General features: G+C 46.3%; 1 protein-coding gene across 11 annotated transcripts in view; it reads right to left on the bottom strand.

Moving 5' to 3' along the window:
* Window positions 1-23,150, bottom strand: part of LOC121582444 (guanine nucleotide exchange factor VAV2-like) — a 242,660-nt gene that overhangs the window by 160,004 nt on the left and 59,506 nt on the right. For all 11 annotated transcript variants that reach the window (XM_041898222.2, XM_041898224.2, XM_041898231.2 and 8 more), the window contains exon 2: window positions 8,946-9,062. In XM_041898222.2, the coding sequence (XP_041754156.1) occupies window positions 8,946-9,062 (117 nt within the window). The remainder of the gene's footprint in view (window positions 1-8,945; window positions 9,063-23,150) is intronic.

Here is a 23,150-nt window from a genome sequence, read left to right as displayed (position 1 = left end):
GCAGGAGAATTATCATCAGGAGTGTGCCGTTAGGAATGAATAATAGATTGTGTTTTGGCAGCTTTATGTAAAAACATGCAGTGGGTGTTCTGTCTCCTGATAGATGGGAGATGGACGAGGGGACAGGGACAGAAGACAGACGGGGACACAAAGAGGGAACAAGGACACAGAGGCGTCAGCTGAGGAAAGGACAGGAGTGTTAAATTGTCTGAGGAGAGGTGTCTGGACATGAAGAGTGATGGAGACACAGAAAAGATAGACTAGAGCCTCAGGATGGTCTGGAACAGAAGCCCAGTAGCCCTCCCAGCGTTTAGAGAGTTATGGCTGATGTGGCCACAAATGGATGTGGAGAGGTTGACCCAATATGTGACCCTGATTGACCCCCATGCCTCTGTGTTACTCTCCCCAGCCTGAAAATGACTCCCTCTGACCTGACCTGTTATTCATGCAAACTGGATATGCAATACCGTAAATTGCAAGCAAATAAAGTGAAGCATCTTTTTAAATGCAGGCTTCAGCTTCTGTAAAAAGAAATGGAAAAACTACTCAGATGTCGGTTTTCCCTTTATAGCTACATTCCCTCACTTCTGGCCTTCTGGGCCAGGACCAGAGGCATGTGGTTGGTCAGTGAGAGGCAGAGCAGGGAAATGGTTGGAATCTACGTCAGCAGACTGCAGGCACACTCCACACATGGCTCAGCAGAAGGCTCAGTCTCACTGTTCAGGGTGGGGATGCTAAGCAACTGGATTATTTTCAGCACCGTGGCGCAGGAAGCGGGAAGGAAACGAGGGGAGCAGAGGTCAGTGTGCAGAGGCTTCAGAGGCTCCAGAGCAACAGGGAGAGCAATCAGCCACTGCACTGCCTCAGAATGGTAATCACATCACACCGACACTGTCTCAGAGTCTACACAATGGCTACAGCTCGTGGCAAAGTCTTATCACAACACACTTAGGGCTGTGCAGTAAACCATAAAAAACGATATAAAGTATTAATTCACGGACCGATTTGGACTATAACGGTATTTTAATGTTAGATTTTTTACATTAAATAATTCAGTAATTAATAGAAAAAAGTATGGCAATCATCCGTTTTTATTGCCAGTAAGAAACTGCTAACAGCTGAGAACAGCTAGCTAACTTGCTAGCACAACAAAGCCAACAATTTATGGAGGGCAAGCTTGCCAAAAAGAGAGCCCCGGAAATCGTCCGGCTGCCCCTAGTGGTGTAGGTAAGAACTGCAATCGAAGACGAAAATGTCAAACAGGAGAATCATTATTCTGTCAAGGAAAGGTTTTTGGGGGACGAAATAGAGGCATACTAAGACAAATTAAACGTCTTGATAACAAATTAGTGCAGGAAATGAAGAAATTGATTAAAATGGTTGAAGTGAATGTTGGAATTGAACAAATAATGCAAATCAAGTAGAGTATGTCAATCTCAACAAACAGAAAATACATCCCTCCCTATTCAGTATTGAAGGCTCGGTTTGACAATCTCCGAATGTCACTAAACTTTTGGTGTTTTGTAACAGATGTCTCTTTCCATTCATCGAATGGCCGGTGTGCAGTTTGGATGCTGGAATTATATTAGAGAGGAGTGGATGAAAGTGAGCAGGTAGCCTACAGGAGACTTTTGAAGTAGCCTAATCAGATTAAAACATTGTGACTGGTTGCGTTTTTGCCACATTTAAAAAGTCAAATGACAAATATTTAGGCTATATTGAAGCATTAGGTTTTAGGTCAAGGAATAGCCACTCAGATCTGAAAGGAGGCAGAATGCGTGTTAAGCTTTTCTGAATAACTGGGCCTGCTGGGAGCATAAGCCTATGTGGCTACGCTATATTGGATGACTTGAGAGAATGATGATCTGCAACAGACAGCGCATCAGTATCAGAAGTAAAAATACAGCTAGACTGTCCTTCTGCTGTGCCTTTCTATACCTTATAATCTGTCGAGAGTACATTTATATTTTAGCAGACACTCTTATCCAGAGCGACTTACAGTTAGTGAGTGCATACATTTTCATACTGGACCCCCGTAGGAAACGAACCTACAACCCTGGCGTTGCAAGCGCCATGCTTTACCACCTGAGCTACAGGGGACAGTAGACTGATCCAAATGGAATGAAACATTCAAATAACAGGGCTTTTGCGCCATTATTCAAATGACATTTTCACTGCAGTATACTGCCTAGAGTAAAATTGTACTCAATTGTACTCACTTGAAAACAATAAGGCAATTATTCATTGCAGTGTGGTGTTGTAGTCTAGTGTAGGCAGGATAATTGTACTGTCCCTAAACAAGATCAATAGGGGAGATTTTTGAGCTGCGTGTCTTCACTGTTCTTTCACGCGCAATGACGCACCTGGCCTCTCCACTGCCTATCAGCTATTCCTCTATCTTGTGGATTGATATGTGTGGTATGATTGCTAGTTAACTTATTGCAGATCTGGACTAACGATCCAACTACCACTATTGTCACTATGGATAGAGGGCAGGATAGACAGTTGACTGGTAGACTATATTGACCTGTGGTATAGTTAGTGCACGGAAAAGCCTAGTGCATAAGGGAAGTACCAAAACACTTTGATAGAGGAGGTGCATGCAAGCAAATTTGGCTATATTGAATATAAATCAGGGAAAAAATGCACTACCCTCCCCTGTGCCCAATAAAAAAAACACACAACCCTCCCCAAATAAAAACAATTACTTAGACAACCCTCCCCAATTTTGGACCAGCCCCCCCACCCCAGTAAATGTCGAACTGTCCCTTAGAGACTATAAAAGAGGAATTTGATTCCTATGCAATATTCTACATAGGACTACACTGTCAGTTTTGTCCTCCTATTATTTTTATTGACGTTTGGTTGAACTGTATTGTCACGGTTTCGGCCGAGGCTGCTCCTCCTCCTTGTTCGGGCAGGTTTCGGCGGTCGTCGTCCCCGGAGTACTAGCTGCCACCGATCTATGTTTCATGTTCGTTTGGTTTTGTCTGGATGTTGTACACCTGTGTCTAGTTAGTCCTCGTTAGTGTCCTATTTAGTTCTCGTTGTGTGCTGGCGCATCCGGACCCCGAATTACCCTTTCAGGTAGAGGTGGACGCGTCTGAAGCCGGTATAGGGGCCGTGCTCTCTCAACGGTCCGGCACGCCACCTAAACTCCGCCCCTGTGCTTTTTACTCAAAAAAGCTCAGCCCGGCGGAGCGAAATTATGACGTCGGGGACAGGGAGCTGTTAGCTGTAGTTCAGGCCCTTAAGGTGTGGAGGCATTGGCTTGAGGGGGCTCAACACCCTTTCCTCATTTTGACTGACCATCGGAACCTGGAGTACATCCGGGCAGCGAGGAGACTGAACCCTCGCCAGGCTCGATGGAGTATGTTTCTCGCCAGGTTCGTATTTCAAATCACGTACATCCCTGGGTCCCAGAATGGTAAGGCAGATGCGCTGTCCCGTCGGTATGACACGGAGGAGAGGTCCATTGAGCCTACTCCCATACTACCGGAGTCTTGTCTTGTGGCACCGGTGGTGTGGGAGGTCGATGCCGAAATCGAGCGAGCGTTGCGTACCGACCCCAGCCCTCCACAGTGTCCTGAGGGTCGGAAGTACGTTCCGCTCGAGATTCGGGATCGACTCATTTACTGGGCTCACACGTCACCCTCCTCTGGACATCCGGGTATTGGCCGGACAGTGCATTGTCTTAGCACTAAATACTGGTGGCCCACGTTAGCCAGGGATGTGAGGGTTTATGTCTCCTCCTGCTCGGTGTGTGCCCAGTGTAAGGCACCCAGACACCTGCCCAGGGGTAAGTTACAACCCCTGCCCGTTCCACAACGACCATGGTCCCACCTCTCGGTGGATTTTGTGACAGACCTTCCCCTCTCTCAGGGGAATACCACCATCCTGGTCGTTGTGGACCGGTTCTCTAAGGCCTGTCGTCCTCTCCCTATGTCGGGTCTTCCTACTGCCCTACAAACCGCAGAGGCCCTATTTACCCACGTCTTCCGGCATTACGGGGTACCCGAGGATATAGTGTCTGATCGAGGCCCCCAGTTTACCTCCCGAGTATGGAGAGCGTTCATGGAACGTTTGGGGGTCTCGGTGAGCCTTACCTCAGGGTACCACCCGGAGAGTAACGGGCAGGTAGAACGAGTCAACCAGGATGTGGGTAGGTTTCTGAGGTCATATTGCCAGGACCGGCCTGAGGAGTGGGCTCGGTACATTCCCTGGGCCGAGATGGCCCAGAACTCTCTCCGCCACTCCTCTACCAACCTAACCCCCTTCCAATGTGTGTTAGGTTACCAGCCGGTTCTGGCACCTTGGCAGCAGAGCCAGATCGAGGCCTCTGCGGTGGATGATTGGATGAGGCGCTCGGAGGAGACGTGGAACGCTGCACACGTCCACCTGCAGCGGGCCATCCGTCGTCACAAGGTGAGCGCCGATCTCCACCGCAGTGAGGGGCTGGTGTACGCACCCGGAGATCGAGTCTGGCTCTCTACCAGAAACCTACCCCTCCGCCTGCCCTGCCGGAAGCTGGGTCGGTGGTTTGTGGGGCCTTTTAAAGTCCTGAGAAGATTGAACGAGGTGTGTTATAGGTTACATCTGCCTGTTGAATATAAGAATATTAACCCCTCGTTCCATGTGTCTCTTCTCAGGCCGGTGGTAGCTGGTCCACTCCAGGAAGGTGAGATAGGAGAGACTCCTCCGCCCCCATTGGACATCGAGGGGGCTCCGGCGTACACCGTTCGGTCCATCTTGGACTCAAGACGCTGGATGGGGGGTCTCCAGTATCTCGTGGAGTGGGAGGGGTACGGCCCGGAGGAGCGGTGCTGGGTGCCGCGGAGGGACATCCTAGACCCATCTCTCCTGTCGGAGTTCCACCGGGACCATCCCGCGCGCCTTGCTCCACGCCCTCCTGGTCGTCCCCGAGGCCGGGGTCGGCGCACGGCTGGAGCCGCGCGTCAAGGGGGGGGTACTGTCACGGTTTCGGCCGAGGCTGCTCCTCCTCCTTGTTCGGGCAGGTTTCGGCGGTCGTCGTCCCCGGAGTACTAGCTGCCACCGATCTATGTTTCATGTTTGTTTGGTTTTGTCTGGATGTTGTACACCTGTGTCTAGTTAGTCCTCGTTAGTGTCCTATTTAGTTCTCGTTGTGTGTGTATGGTGTTGTGTGTGATTGCTCCTCTGTTGGTGTTCGGAGCTACGTATTCTTCCCTCCGTGTTTGGAGAGGTTTTCGCACATGTTAGTGCGCCGTTTGTTTGACGCCTGTGTTTGACACCGTGCTTCTACACCTGCATTACTAGCTGTTTGGGGTTTTAGGCTGGGTTTCTGTACAGCACTTCGAGATATTAGCTGATGTAAGAAGGGCTATATAAAATAAAATTGATTGATTGATTGATTGACTGTGTGCGCCGTTATTTCGCCTCCGGGCTTATTGTTCTCGTGTACTACGTCTAAGTCTTTTGGACTGAGCTTCTGCGTCCTGCGCTTGATTCCTGCACCACACCCACCTTCAGCACCCCATGACATGTATAAAGCAATCAGAAAGGAGAAAGCCAATTATAACCACTTGCCATCCTACCCTCTTAGAAAAAAGAGTTCCAAAAGAGTTATTCAGCTGTCCCCATAGGAGACAGGTAGAACCCTTTTAGGTTCTAGATAGCACCTTTTTTCTAAGAGTGTAGGGTCATGCACTACCCATAAAGCATATCTATAACTATTATTCAGAAACATCAAATACATAAAAAAAATTGATATACTGTGATATGCTATTTTGGTCATATCCGCCAGCCCTAAACACACTCAGAGAACAAATAGGGAGGGTGGGACTGGAGAGTGATGAGAGAAAGTGGGGGAGAGAGGGTGAAAGGAAAATAGATTCATGTGAGGGAAGAGAGAGAGAAATTGAAACTGAAAGAGTGCAGTTTGCTCAAATTAATTGGGAAAGACTGGTGTCTGATGGTTGCAGAGTCTTCCCCCCACCCTCCACTTCCTCCTCTCTCCATAATTTCCCCCCACCCTGTTCCTCATTCTCCACCGAGGCAGTCATTTAGCCAATGGCATCCTGTCCTACCTGACAGAATTCCCTCTCCTCACTGCTGGCATGACAACCAAGGGACACATTTACACAGCCAAGACAAACAGCCTTTCTCTTGAGAGACAGTCCTTGGATGTTGGAATGTTGCCTACTTCCAAACAAAGTCTCCTGATTCTTAGAGTGGGATGCCGCTGAAAAAGAGTTGCACATTACTGCACTGAGTTTGACTGTAAATTGTTCCCATGTCCTTCAGGTTACTTTAGTAAAGTGATTGTTGCTTCATCTCTGGGCTTCTTCTCATTGCACAGCCTGTCAGCCAATTTTGCACTCAAATGCACACAGCCACTGCAAAACGCCATTTACCTTGATGCCACAATATCAGTTCAATGAATTACTGTCTGAAAGCTTGGCTAGTCCATGAATCAGTCACAATTCAAAGTCAGTTTCGTGTAGAAAGAATATAAACTGCCTTCGGTGTCTGTATTTTAAAGAACAATGCTTTGTCTAATGAAGATGACAGTGCAGGCTGTCAGAACTTCTACCTCTCATCATCAGCCACAAGTCACAGACAAACCGGAAATCACCCAATTCTGATAGACGGTTAACAGGTGCAGCCTAATTATGCTCATAATCTCAACAGCCAAACAAACTGATTGCCATATTCATTTAAATGACAGCCATGTTTCTCGGAAGCTAATTAAAATGTAGAAAATCAAGGATATTGGGAGGTAGTGGAGGGAGCGTTTAGAGCCAAGCGTTCTCCCGGGTCTACTGTAATAAGCTGTTTTCATCGCTAATGATGTCATAATGAATATCTAATGGGGGGATTCTGTCCATCTGTGTGGAACGAGAGGTTCTATCCCAGGGGGAAGGGGTGATGGTGGTGAGAGGGGTGAGAAAAGGAGAAGGGAGTTGGGGTGCAGGAGGAGGGTAGTGTGGGAGAATGTGTGGAGGAGAGAAGAGCAATGGAGAAGGATTGAGGGGGGGGTCCATCTGTTTCAATGAACCAGGGCACTGAGAGGGGGGTGGGAGGAGGTTCTGAGGGGGCAATTACTTGCTGCAGCACTGTGGGCCAGTTAGCCCCATCTCCCTGTCATTATATGACCCGGGATAGGCCATCATTAGAGAGAGAGGGGTGGACTGCAAGGGTAGAAAGGTGAACTCTGTTGCCTCTGACAGCAAGCCAGTGTGGAGATACAGTATGAGAGGATGAGAAAAAGAAGAAGCTGATTAATCTAGATCAGATGCATCTGATTCAAGCCCCCTGATTCCCAACCCCTCTCACCCCATACACTATGTTTAGCATCATAAAACACTTTCAAGAAGAAAGGCCAAATGTTGTAAGAATTTTATTTTTAAACGAAACAAAGGAGTAGGAAAATAAAAAATGTAAAAACGTCATTGAGTGATATGAGCTGCATTTAAATCTCCAAGAGGCCTCCTAACCAGCCTTTCTACAAGAAGACAAATACCCTCCTTTATCTTTGCTTAATAGGGCAGGCAGGCACGCACACACCTATATACACACACACATTTAAATGTAAGCCATATTAGACGGGATCTGTTCACTTCAATATATTATAATGTGATGCTTTCCCTTAATGGAAAATCAATGCGAAGACAAGCCTGCCACCTCCGAGACCATGCAAAACGCAATTTCCAAATTGACATGTGGAGGGTGTGTGGGATTGATTCTGACTGGTGCCCCATTTTAATATAATTTACTGTGAGCTCATTGACTCTCAGACATCGTCCTCTGGTTCATCTACAAAATGTCAAATGACAGGCCTCTTTTTCTCTCCCTCGCTCTCTCTCTTCCGGCTTCCACGTCCATACCTCTGTCAGATAAGGATTTTCATGGGGTTAAATGCCAATACAGTCAATGTCAACTGAGGCTGGAGGGCATGGCCAGAGGGTCTGATGACACTCACAGTGAAGATTAAAGTATGTCCTATAACAAATTAAATCCTTTTCCCAATCAGACATTACCCCACACCTCAAACTTCAGTCGCGGAAGGCCATTTACACCATCAACAAACACCCCTGATCTGACTAATTCCACCTAGAGACAACAGTGGAAAAAATTGTACTGGCACTACATATATACAGTATCCTATGACATCACTCTGCATATGTGCAATGCTTTAGTAACCCACTAGCCTGGCGAGACCTCAGCCATCCCCCATGGTTCACAGTAAGTGGGATTAGCCGTAAAGAGAGGAATCCAGTTAAATGTGCCCTGGATCTCACACGGACACCTCCAGGGCAACCAGGGCAAGTGAAGAGAACAGGAGGGTTTAACTGCAAGCTGACGTCCACACCCAGATAGAACAGAACAGAGCAGAAGCCATGGGATACTGTAATACCCCCGTGCCTATATCCTGTCCCTAACCCCCACCCCTCACAGTAATACGTCGAAATGAGTCAGCCTGCTGCTGCTGAGCCACACACACACACACAAACACACACACGCGCACACAAAAACACACACACACAGCTTCCAGGAAAAACCATGTACCATCTACTCACACACTGGTATAAAACAAAGATACACATATTCACCCAACCACATTCACACTCATTGACACGTGCACAAAGCGCTGAACCTGAAGTGTGACACCGTATGCTCTGAAAGCTGAAATGCACAACACCCTGCTGCTACAGTCAGATCTGACTGTGAGCTGTAAAAACATCACTATTACATCTCATCCACCCAAAACATCCCATATTCTGGCATAATATATTTTCTGAGTAGCAGGAGCAACAGTTTTACCCTGTTATATCACATTGGGAAAATATATTCTATTTCCGAGTAAGACATTGGGCAGAACATTCAACACTTCAATAGCTACACACACAGCCTTATCATGAGGGCCCAAACCACAATGACCTCCATTCAACATCAACATCACTCACCTTGCCGAAGTCCCTGACATCAAACAGGTCAAATGGGTCAAACAGCTCACTGTTACGCAGGCCAAACTTGTCGTGGCACACCTTGAGGAACGTCCGGATGTTCTTCAGACACAGAAACTGGAAGAGAGAGAAAGGAAACACCACAACATCAGAAACAGTGTGGAGATCTGTTCCGATGCGCACTTGTGAGTTCCCATCAGTTTGGACATTACACTGCATTGCTTGCTAGCCCCTCAAGTTTAATCATTGTTTATGTTGCTAACCTTCAGTGGTGGAAAGAGTACCCCATTTTTATACTTGAGTAAAAGTAAAGATACCTTAATAGAAAATTACTTGAGTAAAAGTGAAAGTCACCCAGTAAAATACTACTTGAGTAAAAGTAAAAAAAGTATTTGGTTTTAAATATACTTAAGTATCAAAAGTAAATGTAATTGCTAAAATATACTTAAGTATCAAAAGTAAAAGTAGAAGTATAAATAATTTCAAATTCCTTATATTAAGCAAACCAGACGGCATGAGTTTCTGTACAAAATATAACGCGAGTAGAAATGTTAACTTTTTTTTTTTTGGGGGGGAATTTTACCCAATTTTTCTCCCCAATTTCGTGGTATCCAATTGGTAGTTACAGTCTTGTCCCATCGCTGCAACTCCCGTACGGACACGGGAGAGGCGAAGGTCGAGAGTCGTGCGTCCTCCGAAACACAACCCAACCGAGCCGCAATGCTTCTTGACACAGTGTCCGCTTAACCCGGAAGCCAGCCGCACCAATGTGCCGGAGGAAACACCGTACACCTGGCGACCGAGTCAGTGTGCACTGCGCCCGGCCAGCCACAGGAGTCGCTAGTGCGCGATGGGACAAGAACATTCCTACCAGTCAAACCCTCCCCTACCCTGGACGGCGCTGGGCCAATTGTGCGCCGCCCCATGGTTCTCCCGGTCGCGGCCGGCTGCGACAGAGCCTGGAAACGAAATGTTAACATTGTTTATTAGAGTTTAAAGTTTCATTGTACAGTATCGCCGACCTGTACTCACTACCGCGGCTTGTTTGTGGATATATTTTTTGGAGAGCAAGCGCCTGGTCACGTGTGTATAGTTTTTATCCAGATGAGAAGGTTCTATGTTGAGGGGTATTTTCCAAATAATGTTCTTTATCTTTTAAATGTTTGTAATATTAAGATGTATGTTCTGAGATGTTGAGATAATGGCCATTGAAATGATACCTATTGAATAATATTGATTATAGAGTGACATGGATTTTAATTGATGAATGTAAAAGAGGGAAATAATATGTACTAAAACTAGGGACTGCTGTGAACATCTGAAGTATTTCAAGCTCAATCTGACTCCTAGTTATTAAACAGGATTGGTTAATAAGCAATATCAGCGTGATATCTTTTAGAGAATATGCCGATTTAACACGATAACAGACTGATTGTGCTCCTGTGGCTCAGTCTGAGTCTGGGACTGAAGTACTGTAGTGACCACCTGTCTCCTAACATTATCCTCCAAGCCATGTCATAGTATCTCATAGTATTATCACTGACTCAAACCAACACTAGGGTCAACTCTTCAGGTATAGGAGATGTGCTGTATGAACTGTGCTTTCCCTCTAGCATGGATTTAGACATCATTGGATTTGGAAGTACATATTAGACACCATTTGGTACTTGGTAAAAAATAAAAATTGTATTAGCCACTGGCCTTATGCACTGATGTTATAGCTGTTATATCAACCTGCTCTCTATTGCAGGGATGGGCAACTGGCATGGCCTGCGGATCAATTTCGAGTTGAAAAATATACAAATATTTTAGGAACTCAGTCGGGGTTTGAGAGTTAGAATAGTAGAATACACAAGGTGCAATTTCGAAATTTGGTTGTGCATCAGCGGTTTTTCTCTTGTAATGTCAGTCACTGGCAGTCACCCAATTAACCCATGTCAGATAAAACATTTTAGTCTAGCCAGCTATCTGTAAACTTTCACTTAGGGATCCAAAAGGCTAGGGCTGGCTCTGACTGCATGTGTGGGTATGGATGTGGGTATGCTGACCCGCCAGCCACTGTGGCCCCTCATGACGAGTTCAGATTTGTTGTGGCCCCTGATTAAATCTTTGAACCTGAAACACGTCCTTGACTCCTTTCAGCTGCTATGGAATGCATGTTGAGAACGGTCTGTACATTACATTTTGATTTATTTTGGCACCTGCTGTGTTTTCATGTTAGTAGTTGAGCACCCTTGCATTTTTAAGTGAATAATAGGCCTATGTGTTTGAGATATGATCCGTTATTGTCCATTGTCATGGATATCCATCCTGAGTGTCCAGACTTCAGAGTCCTTCTGACTCATTCACATTCATACAGCACATCTCCACAGAGAGAGTCACTGCACTGAGCCCCATAAGAGAGCCACACCGGCCAGTGACGAGCAACATGATTGGCTGACCCACTGCCATAGCATTTACAGTTCATCAGCTAAGGTTATCATGTCTGGCAATCGTCAAATGGAGAGGAAAAAAAGCTTATTCTTCTGCCAGGGATAAAAGGTAACATTTGCAGGAGGTGGTTGGAGTGGGGGGGCTCTCCAGATAGAGATCATAGGAGCGACTATGTGGAGGAAATTCTAATGCATGTAGCCTATTGTACATAACAGAGCTGAGGGGGGAGGGGGGAATTATGATCTGTTCAGTGGAAAACACACACACCCCAGCTCTACAGCTCTGAACACACCCGGGACACACTCTGAAAAATTATCAGGTCCTCAGGCTGCTGCTGGCCTGAATACAACACACATGGGATTAGTCTGTGTTACCCCACATATCCATAGCTAGTCTTGCCTGTGACTTTTCTGTGTGAAATACTTCATTTAGCACTTCTCTTTTATCTCAAACAGCAATAAGCCATTTCTTATCAAGCCATTCTTATTATTGAGACATATTAGATTTGGTTTCACCAACAACCCTGCATGTTTACAAAGAGTAGCTCAGTCAAACCTTGAAGACTCCACACAGTATCATGACCTGTCATGAAGCACAGACACCATGACCAGCCCAGTCTCAGAGACAGGACTCCTTGGCCTTGTTCTCTTCAACGGTCTGGTGTTAGTAGTTCAGGCTGCTCTCAGAACCCACTGGCCATGGAAAAAGACACACCTGGAGGGACCACTCCTTTGTGTGTGTATCTTCTAGCCTGTGTGTGTGTGTGTGTTTCCACTCCACTCAGTACTAGTCTTCAATAATGAAAGGACTTCTCTGTCGGCCCACTAATCACAGCTAGATTATCACTTCCATTCCATTTCATTTAGGAAGTTATTGTTATGTTTCAAGGTGAAGGTATTCACGAGATCCCAAGCCTCCACTGCAAATATGTGGAATATGTAAAGGCTCCATTTCCCTGCCTACTGTACTGTAAAGCTCCCTGTATAAAGCTTAGATAAAGAGAGAGTGAGGATTGCTCCAGGTGGTCTCAGCTGCACTAGAGCAGTCGTTGACCTTGTTCAAGACACTGTGTGTGTGTGCTGCACTGAAGTGACAGCTCCGACTTTGACTTCTGAGTTCTAATAGAGCAAACAACAGCCAACAACCGGTGTTAGCAAACGAAGAAGACTTGTTGGTTTGGGGCAGAGAAGAGAAACAGGAAGAGAGGAGGATGACATGGGCAGACAGCAAAGAGAAACAGGTAGCAAAAAGCTGTCATCCCCTGACAGCACCTCGAGGGGGGGGGGGGTTGCCCAACCCCACTCCGTCACACAGAGAATAATGCGTTACCACAACGCTGTGGAGGTACCGTAACCCTCAAGTGCACTGCATCCCTACTACTTCAGAAATGATGGGATGCAAATTAGAGCTTCCTCATAAACCCGATCACTCTGAAATTAAAGGGATGGAAATGGGGGGATGGGGGGAGGCGATGAGGGTTGTTTTGGCAAAACTGAGGTGCTTTGGTGTCAGGGAAAATGGAAAATGATGAGGGGGAAAGCCAGGAGAGAACAAGCCCCGTGGGGGAGAGGAGGATGGGATGGGAAGGGTTGTTGTGTCTGACTGAGGATGATGAAAAAATAACAAGTGTGGAGCAACTGAGCAAGCTAGAGGAAAAAGAGGGGAATACAGTCTGTGGAGAGACGGGTTCACGCAGACTGAGACAGCCGATATGAGTCAGTGAGTGGATCAGATAGTCAGACAGTCAGTCACAGTCAGTCAGAGGATTAGTTTAGTCAGTGGGAGAGAGTGAAGCAGGAAAACACTGTCATTTAAAACACAAAGACAGCGGCTGGTGCTGTGTGGTGCTGTGTCTACGGGAGTGAATCACTCCACACACCTCTGGAAAGTGAGAACAGAACATTTACATTTACATTTTAGTCATTTAGCAGACGCTCTTATCCAGAGCGACTTACAGTTAAGTGAGTGCATACATTTTCATACTGGCCCCCCGTGGGAATCGAACCCACAACCCTGGCGTTGCAAACGCCATGCTCTACCAACTGAGCTACATCCCTGCCGGCCATTCCCTACCCTGGACGACGCTGGCTAATTGTGCGCCGCCCCATGGGTCTCCCGGTCGCGGCCGGCTACGACAGAGTCTGGATTCTAACCAGGATCTCTAGTGGCACAGCTAGCACTGTGATGCAGTGCCTTAGACCACTGCGCCACTCGGGAGACAGAACTGAACAGAACACTGCAGGTGGGAAAAAGAGAGTAGCTTCCGTGGGTGCCATGGCGCTGTAAGGCGGTCTAAACAGAGAGCTCTGTACATTTGTTACATATTTTAGATATTTTTAAGTGTTTTTAAAAATTGTTTTTCAATCAGCTTTTCTGTTTTTGATAAGTCATTGAGTTGTTGATTGGATATATCTGGTTGTTTTTACCCACAGAGTTGCAGGACTGATGACAGGTTGGCTTGTCTGGTTTGGCTGGCTATCTAGCTGGCTAATGTACAATGTTTGCATTTAAAAGATGCATCTCAGCACCAGCTGCTTTTTGGTCAATGAGACCTGACTGCATTATGGAAAATGACAGAGAGCTCGTAGTGAGGATGGCTACTGCTCTGGACTGATGTGGGGTCACATGTTCTGCTCTAGGGTCTAGGCTATGACAATGTCCTTTGTTTTGTTATGTGTTATATGTGTAACCCAAGTATGCCTAGTAGGTTAGGTCTACTGTATAGCCTAGGACTACTATGTTTATGTTTGTACATTTTCAACCATTTATTTAAGAGGACCACAGTGATTTTAAATGCATTATCCACATGGTTGTATCGTCTTTGAAATTGTCAAATAAAACTATCTATCTATAGCCCACGCAACCCTGTCCTCTCCTCCACAGCAGCCCACATAAAAGAGGCTGCACTGCTTCTGACAGATGGATGAGACGCTACAGGGAGAGAGGGGTGTGTGTGTGTGTGTGTGTGTGTGTGTGGAAAGACCAGGCTCTTGTGGTGATGGATCTGGGAAACATACAGTAGAACACCTCAAGTATGTCTAATACTGTGCTAGATACTACAGTATGTTGACTGCTCTGTGCTAAGAGAACACACACATTGAAGTCCATGCTCTGTCTTTTATATTCTCACCAGCCCTGCCCTTAGGCTTAGAAACACCCTTCTCTCTGGGGATAGGTAGTCAGCCACACCCTGTGATTGGTGGTGTGTGTGAACAGACACCCAGGGGTCCTGGAGGACATCACGGGGCCACGGACCCCCCTCCCACTGTTATCCATGACGGCAGGCAGACTTCCGGGTCGCACAGATGTTAAAGCCAGTCAAGAGAAAGGCCTTACTCAGGCTAATTGGGGAGGCAGGCGCCCCATGAATAATACATGGTGGCACTATGCAAATGTTAATCTGATAGCATTAACCCCAAAGCCACATATAAGGGCAAGAGCACCCATGTTATTAGATCAAGCCCCAACACACAACACACGAAGCCTTTCAAATTTGCACAGGTTTACAGGTTTCTAGAAAGGTTAATCTCCATTACAAAGGATGATAATTCATTGGAAAAGCCAGACTCCAGCGGTAGAGGTGCACTAGGTTTTCAGAATGGTTGAGATAATTGAGGCAAGTCCACCTTCACCTTTGCTCCCACTGTATATAAAGATGTTACCACACAAGCTAATTGCCTTAAGGGGCAGTTCTGAGATAAGAGGAATACTTGAATAGGGTCTCTCTCTCTCTCTCTCTCTCTCTCTCACACACACACACACACACACACACACACTCTCACTCTCACTCTCACACGGGTCAATCTGCTGAAAATAGAAAACCAGTGAACTTTAGTCAACTAAAAGTAAGTCCTCTTAAGGGGGAAAATATGTGATAAATATGAAGTGGAACGGAGGAAAGAGAAATAAGATAAATGTCTTGAAGGTACTCTGCCCGCTGAAGCAGAACCATCCTCAACTGGGAACAAAGGATGTGCTCTCATGGATAAGGGAGAGAATAGAGGAGCTATTCCTTCAAGTTCACGGTACTATTGTCTCTCTCACAGTACCAGGCAGAGCTCGCCACAGCCGAATCCATCCAGCTGCAAAATAGATATGCCTCAACATGTGGGATCCACAGCTTCAATCCCCAATCCACCCTAATCATGTGACATCATCTATGCCACTGTCAATCAACAGCTGGACCTCTGTGTAAACCCTGGTGGGTGTCATCAGTCAGCCACTAGAATACGCTAACAGTGTGTATGTCGTGTGTATGCCTCCACCACATCGTGTGTGTGTGTGAGAGAGAGAGAGAGAGAGAGAGAGAGAGAGAGAGAGAGAGAGAGAGAGAGAGAGAGAGAGAGAGAGAGAGAGAGAGAGAGAGAGAGAGAGAGAGAGAGAGAGAGAGAGACCGAGAGAAGAGCATGTTGACGCCCAGGGGAAGGAGAGGAGCAGGAGAGGAATGGACCCAGGGCAGCGGAAGACAAAAGTCAGCAAAAAGCCTTTATCACCTCAATTCTGTCTGAGCTCATTTTCCATTTCCTTCAAATGCTTGTTCTCCCCCCACATCTTTCTGCAAAGTAATAATTCATCACATTTCCTCCTCTGAGGTTGCAAATAGGTGAAAAGTTACATGCAATATTTATTTGTTTTGTTTTCTGACACAGGGCTTTCACCCTCGCGTGACCGAGCCTACAGTGGCTTGCGAAAGTATTCACCCCCCCCTGGCATTTTTCCTATTTTGTTGCCTTACAACCTGGAATTAAAATTGATTTTGGGGGGGTTTGTATCATTTGATTAACACAACATGCCTACCACTTTGAAGATGCAAAATATTTTTTGGGGTGAAACAGAAAATAAATTAGACAAAAAAACGGAACTTGAGCGTGCATAAATATTCACCCCCCAAAGTCAATACTTTGTAGAGCCACCTTTTGCAGCAATTACAGCTGCAAGTCTCTTGGGGTATGTCTCTATAAGCTTGGCACATCTAGCCACAAGGATATTTGCCCATTCTTCAAGGCAAAACTGCTCCAGCTCCTTCAAGATGGATGGGTTCCGCTGGTGTACAGCAATCTTTAAGTCATACCACAGATTCTCAATTGGATTGAGGTCTGGGCTTTGACTAGGCCATTCCAAGACATTTAAATGTTTCCCCTTAAACCACTCGAGTGTTGCTTTAGCAGTATGCTTAGGGTCATTGTCTCTGGAAGACTGAAACAGGTTTCCCTCAAGAATTTCCATGTATTTAGCGCCATCCATCATTCCTTCAATTCTGACCAGTTTCCCAGTCCCTGCCGATGAAAAACATCCCCACAGCATGATGCTGCCACCACCATGCTTCACTGTGGGGATGGTGTTCTCGGGGTGATGAGAGGTGTTGGGTTTGCGTCAGACATAGCGTTTTCCTTGATGGCCAAAAAGCTCAATTTTAGTCTCATCTGACCAGAGTACCTTCTTCCATATGTTTGGGGAGTCTCCCACATGGCTTTTGGTGAACACCAAACGTGTTTGCTTATTTTTTTCTTTAAGCAATGGCTTTTTTCTGGCCACTCTTCCATAAAGCCCAGCTCTGTGGAGTGTACGGCTTAAAGTGGTCCTATGGACAGATACTCCAATCTCCCCTGTGGAGCTTTGCAGCTCCTTCAGGGTTATATTTGGTCTCTTTGTTGCCTCTCTGATTAATGCCCTCCTTGCCTGGTCCGTGAGTTTTGGTGGGCGGCCCTCTCTTGGCAGGTTTGTCGTGGTGCCATATTTCCATTTTTTTATAATGGATTTAATGGTGCTCCGTGGGATGTTCAAAGTTTCTGATATTTTTTTATAACCCAAACCTGATCTGTACTTCTCCACAATTTTGTCCCTGACCTGTTTGGAGAGCTCCTTGGTCTTCATGGTGCCGCTTGCTTGGTGGTGCCCCTTGCTTAGTGGTGTTGCAGACTCTGGGGCCTTTCAGAACAGGTGTATATATACTGAGATCATGTGACAGATCATGTGACACTTAGATTGCACACAGGTGGACTTTATTGAACTAATTATGTGACTTCTGAAGGTAATTGGTTGCACCAGTTCTTATTTAGAGGCTTCATAGCAAAGGGGGTGAATATATATATATGGACGCACCACTTTTCCGTTATTTATTTTTCAGAATTTTTGAAACAAGTTATTTTTTTCATTTCACTTCACCAATTTGGACTATTTTGTGTAAGTCCATTACATGAAATCCAAATAAAATTACAGGTTGTAATACAACAAAATAGGAAAAACACCAAGGGGGATGAATACTTTGGCAAGGCACTGTATCTAGAGCGTGGTTGAGAATTTCCTGATGTCATCATCCACTTGGCTGCTCTGGTCACTCTGGAGAGTTAACTTCCTGTTGTCTTTAGACAAGCCAGAGGTATGGGCCGGCAAAGGTCACGACCCACATTACCCCTGCCCTTTCCAAACCTGCTCTCCATAATTCAGTCAACTTGAAAAACCTCAAAGAATATCAAATCAAAAATCAAACACCAAACTTTATTATGAATTCTCATGGTTTGCGGAACAAAACCTGGGTGCAAACAAACATAATGTATGAGACCTACAGATGGACAACAGGGCGGCTGACTAAGAGGTTGTTTATTTACTCTAGGTGCAGAATGGGCTGTGTACCATAGACACTGGAGAGAAGCAGTGTGTGAGGAATCTCTGATTGTCGGTAGCATAGAAATATAATCTCATTCTAGTTATGTTGTTGGTAGTCTCAGCCCCATGAGAATCCGAGACTACACCCAATCAATGGCCAGGTAATTTATGACACCAGACTGGGGAGCAGAGGACTGCAGTAATCTTCTCCCAGACACACCTTCTCCCTCCTTCCTCACCAGGCTATTTCTCAAAGCAGTGATTTAGATTCAGTCTTAGATCTAGCTCCTTCCACTTCCTTCCCTGGGAAGGCCAGAAACACCATACATGGAGAGGAGGCAATCTATATTTTTATAGAGCGAGTGCCCAGTGTAACAGCAGTACTGAGTGTGTTTTCGCCAAATAAAACTGGTTTGGGAACACTAAAAGGAGAGATGTGCACGGTTTGAGGTTTATACTAGCCTATAATGAGTTTAATTATAAACAGATTAAACATTTTAAACACTACGGTTTAATGGAACATCAGCAGGCCCATAATGTCCCATAATACCTCAACTTCATCTGACACGGTTTATTCACACATTGCCGTTGCTTTTGTCACATAGCCTCAAACCAAACTTTGGATGTTGGCTTCTTTATGCCTGTGACATCCATTTTCTGCCTGCACCTCTTTTAGCTTGGGAACACTAAATTAATTACATGATGATTAATCTCTTTTGCTTAAAAACCACTTTAGTCATATTGTAAAAAATATATTTAAAAAAGAGAGAGCAAATGTTGACATAAACAAAATAGAAACATGATAGCAGAACTATGTACACTATTTATTTATCTGAGCTAGTGCACCAAGTAATGGGATCACATAACCTCTCAAATGTTTTATGTCAACTATGGGCCCCAGGTCATAAGTCCAAATAGTGGTACATTGACATTGGCGTGCCGAGTATTGACTATAAGGGTTCGATACTCAGTTAAAGTCAATCCATTTCTGAGATTATAATATAATCGTACATTATTCAAATGCTTTTAGACCATGGGGAGGTCACCCCCAAGTCTCATCCCATACCTGAAATGAAACCTATAACATAAGCATCTTTCTCTGAATACCTATCTATGAAACAGCGTGGAAATATAATGATAATCAGATTAAAAAAAACTGTATTAAAGCCTTTGAGAGGGCTTATAGCGTAGTCGGCCTGAGGTGTATAGGAATGTAAGGGAGTACAGCTGGTGTGATTCATGATTACCTGGGAGGTGACTAATGCTATTATCATGGAGAACAGGCTGTTAATTACCCATCAGCCTCTGGGGCTTTAATCAGCCTACCTACCCTCCATGTCTCTACCCATGTAAACAATCATTCAATCAGCCAGCCAGCTATCCAGCCAGCTCAGCTCAGCTACACACCAAACAGGCAATTTATAGATGAACGTGTGGGAATCTTATGATCTTTTGTGAGAAACAATAACATTATCAGCCACTGGAGATATGTAATGAACAGCAGTAGATATATTGCACAGGCTTTTGAAAGGAGAAGTAACCATTTTCAGTGAATGTATTGCCTTATCCAATAACAATACTTAACTTTAAACCTGAGGATGAATCAATGTTGTTGTGTATGGTTGCAGATTTGGGGCTGTCTTGACATACCTATACCGAATGCTTGTCAAACTAGAAAGGCCAAATGAGCAATTGGGCAGAAGGGTTGTAGAGCTGAATGTTTTTGGCATAGCCCTCTGACTGTGATAAGCAATAGCTGGTGTATGGTCATCACGCTGATTCATCGCTAGCTGGAATCTTAACTGACATAAAAATAATTAAGCGACTTTTGGTTTGGGGGACAATTTTTTGTTTGGGTGGACATGATTAGCTGTTCAGGAGTCTTATGGCATGGGGGTAGAAGCTGTTAAGAAGCCTTTTGGACCTAGACTTGGTGCTCCGGTACCGCTTGCCGAGCGGTATTAGAGAGAACAGTCTATGACTAGGGTAGCTGGAGTCTTTGACAATTTTGAGGGCCTTCCTCTGACACCGCCTGGTATAGAGGTCCTGGATAGCAGGAAGCTTGGCCCCAGTGATGTACTGGGCCATACGCACTACTCTCTGTAGTGCCTTGCAGTCGGAGGCCGAGCAGTTGCCATACCAGGCGGTGATGCAACCAGTTAGGATGCTCTTGATGGTGCAGCTGTAGAACATTTTGAGGATCTGAGGACCCATGCCAAATCTTTTCAGTCTCCTGAGGGGGAATAGGCTTTCTCATACCCTCTTCACGACTGTCTTGGTGTGTTTGGACCATGATAGTTTGTTGGTGATGTGGACACCAAGGAACTTGAAGCTCTCAACCTGTTCCACTACAGCCCCGTCGATGAGAATGGGGGCATGCTCAGTCCTCTTTTTTTTCCCTGTAGTCCACAATCATCTACTTTGTCTTGATCACGTTGAGGGAGAGGTTGTTATCCTGGCACTACAAGGCGGCAAACTTAATGATAGTGTTGGAGTCGTGCCTGGCCAAGCAGTCATGGGTGAACAGGGAGTACAGGAGGGGACTGAGCACGCACCCCTGAGGGGCCCCCGTAATGAGGATCAGTGTGGCAGATGTGTTGTTACCTACCCTAACCACATGGGGGCGGCCCGTCAGGAAGTCCAGGATCCAGTTGCAGAGGGAGGTGTTTAGTCCCAGGGTCCTTAGCTTAGTGATGCGCTTTGAGGGCACTATGGTGTTGAATGCTGAGCTGTAGTCAATGAATAGCATTCTCACGTAGATGTTCCTCTTGTCCAGTTGGGAAAGGGCAGTGTGGAGTGCAATAGAGATTGCATCATCTGTGGATCTGTTGGGGCGGTATGCAAATTGGAGTGGGTCTAGGGTTTATGGGATAATGGTGTTGATGTGAGCCATGACCAGCCTTTCAAAGCACTTCATGGCTACAGACGTTAGTGCTACGGGTCGGTAGTCATTTAGGCAGGTTATCTTAGTGTTATTGGGCACAGGGACTATGGTGGTCCCCTGTAGCTCAGTTGGTAGAGCATGGCGCTTGCAACACCAGGGTTGTGGGTTCGTTTCCCACGGGGTGCCAGTATGAAAATGTATGCACTCACTAACTGTAAGTCGCTCTGGATAAGAGTGTCTGCTAAATGACTAAAATGTAAAGATGTGGTCTCCTTGAAACATGTTGGTATTACAGACTCAGTCAGGGACATGTTGAAAATGTCAGTGGAGACACTTGCCAGTTGGTCAGTGCATGCTCGGAGTACACGTCCTGGTAATCCGTCTGGCCCTGCGGCCTTGTGAATGTTGACCTGCTTAAAAGTCTTACTCACATCGGCTATGGAGAGCATGATCACATAGTCATCCGGAACAGCTGATGCTCTCATGCATGCTTCAGTGTTGCTGGCCTCGAAGCGAGCATAGAAGTGATTTAGCTCGTCTGGTAGGCTTGTGTCACTGGGCAGCTCGCTGCTGTGCTTCCCTTCGTAGTCTGTAATAGTTTGCAAGCCCTGCCACATCCGACGAGCGTCGGAGCCGGTGTAGTACGATTAAATCTTAGTCCTGTATTGACTCTTTGCCTGTTTGATGGTTCGTCTGAGGAAAAATCTTTGTCCCATACAAGGTGAGTAATCGCTGTCCTGATATCCAGAAGCTCTTTGTGGTCATAAGAGACGGTGGCAGAAACATTATGTACAGAATAAATTACAAATAATGCAAAAAAACACACATAATAGTACAATTGGTTAGAGTGCCGTAAAACAGCAACCATCTCCTCCGGCACCATCTTATCACGACATCGCTAAAGGTCAGTGTATTGTGTCTGTAACGATTCCGGCAGTCTGAGTCGGTTCCTGTCTGGGTACTAGTTTTTCTGCTCGGGATCTCCAGTTTCCCGAGGGTTCTGGAACGCTCCCTGCCTGGTTGCCGGGCAACATTGCTAGGCGGGAGCTCTCTTGATTTCCGCACCTGCATCCCATCAGCAATCTGCACACCTGGTCCTGATCATCACCCTTCTTAGGCTCTGTCCTAACATCCATTCCCCTGCCGGATCGTTAGCCATGAACATCACTCATCCGGAACCTTCACCCAACCTCTACCTGATGGTCGGCGGCTGCCGAGCCATTACTGGACCTACCACTGCACCCTCAACAACCCATCCACGCCACCCGCTCTGTTCCCTGGATTATTCAGCCTCACTCGTGGATCTATTAAATAAACACTCACCTTTGTTTCAACCTACCTTGTCCTGGTCTGCTTCTGGGTTCTGGCTTAGTAAACCGTGACAGAACGATCCGGCCAGTAATGAACCCAGCGGACCTGGACTCTGTTCCGCCATGCCATTACCCATCAGGAGAAGATGTTGGGCCATCATAGCACGGAGCTACAGGAGATCGCGTTGGCAGTTCGGAACCTTTCTACCGGTCTGACGGAGGTCCAGAACCAGTGCAAGTTTCCGGTGGAGGATCCACTACCGGTTTCACCCATCTCGCCTGCCGCTTCTGGAGCTGTGACCTTCCGTGAGCCCAAGGTTCCGACGCTGGATAAATATGAGGGGGAGCTGGGAAGATGCCGTTCTTTCCTTATGCAGTGTGGGTTAGTGTTCGATCTACAGCCCTACTCTTATGCCACAGACAAGGCTAGGATAGCCTTTGTGATTGAGTTGCTGCGTGGTCGAGCGCTGGAGTGGGCTTCAGCCGTTTGGGAACGACAAGACCCCTGCATGGCTTCATACCAGGGGTTCACGGCCGAGATGAGGAAGCTCTTCGACCATTCCGTCCGAGGGAGGGACGCAGCTAGGCGCCTGTTTTCGCTTCGCCAAGGAACTCGCAGCGTGGCCGACTTCGTGATCGAGTTCAAGACGTTGGCTGTGGAGAGTGGGTGGAATGAGGAGTCTCTGCAAGCGGCCTTTTACCAGGGTCTGTCGGAGCAGCTCAAGGATGAGTTGATCTCCTATCCGGAGCCTAGTGACCTGGACAGCTTGGTAGCCTTGTCTATTCGGGTGGATAATCGAGTCCGAGAGCGAAGGAGGGAGAAGCAATGGGTTCCGTCCAATCGATCAGCTTCTCAGGTTCCAGTCGGGTCGGGGATTGGACCAGAATACGTCGATCATCGTCCACCACACAGGATTAGTGGAGAGGTCCTGTCTCCCGATTCTGAACCAATGCAAGTAGGGCGGCACGGGT

This window comes from Coregonus clupeaformis, chromosome 15 (assembly GCF_020615455.1).
Source record: "Coregonus clupeaformis isolate EN_2021a chromosome 15, ASM2061545v1, whole genome shotgun sequence".
Taxonomy (NCBI): Eukaryota; Metazoa; Chordata; class Actinopteri; order Salmoniformes; family Salmonidae; genus Coregonus; species Coregonus clupeaformis.
Note: the sequence above shows the minus strand (reverse complement) of the source record. Positions and strands in the feature narration are given on the sequence as shown.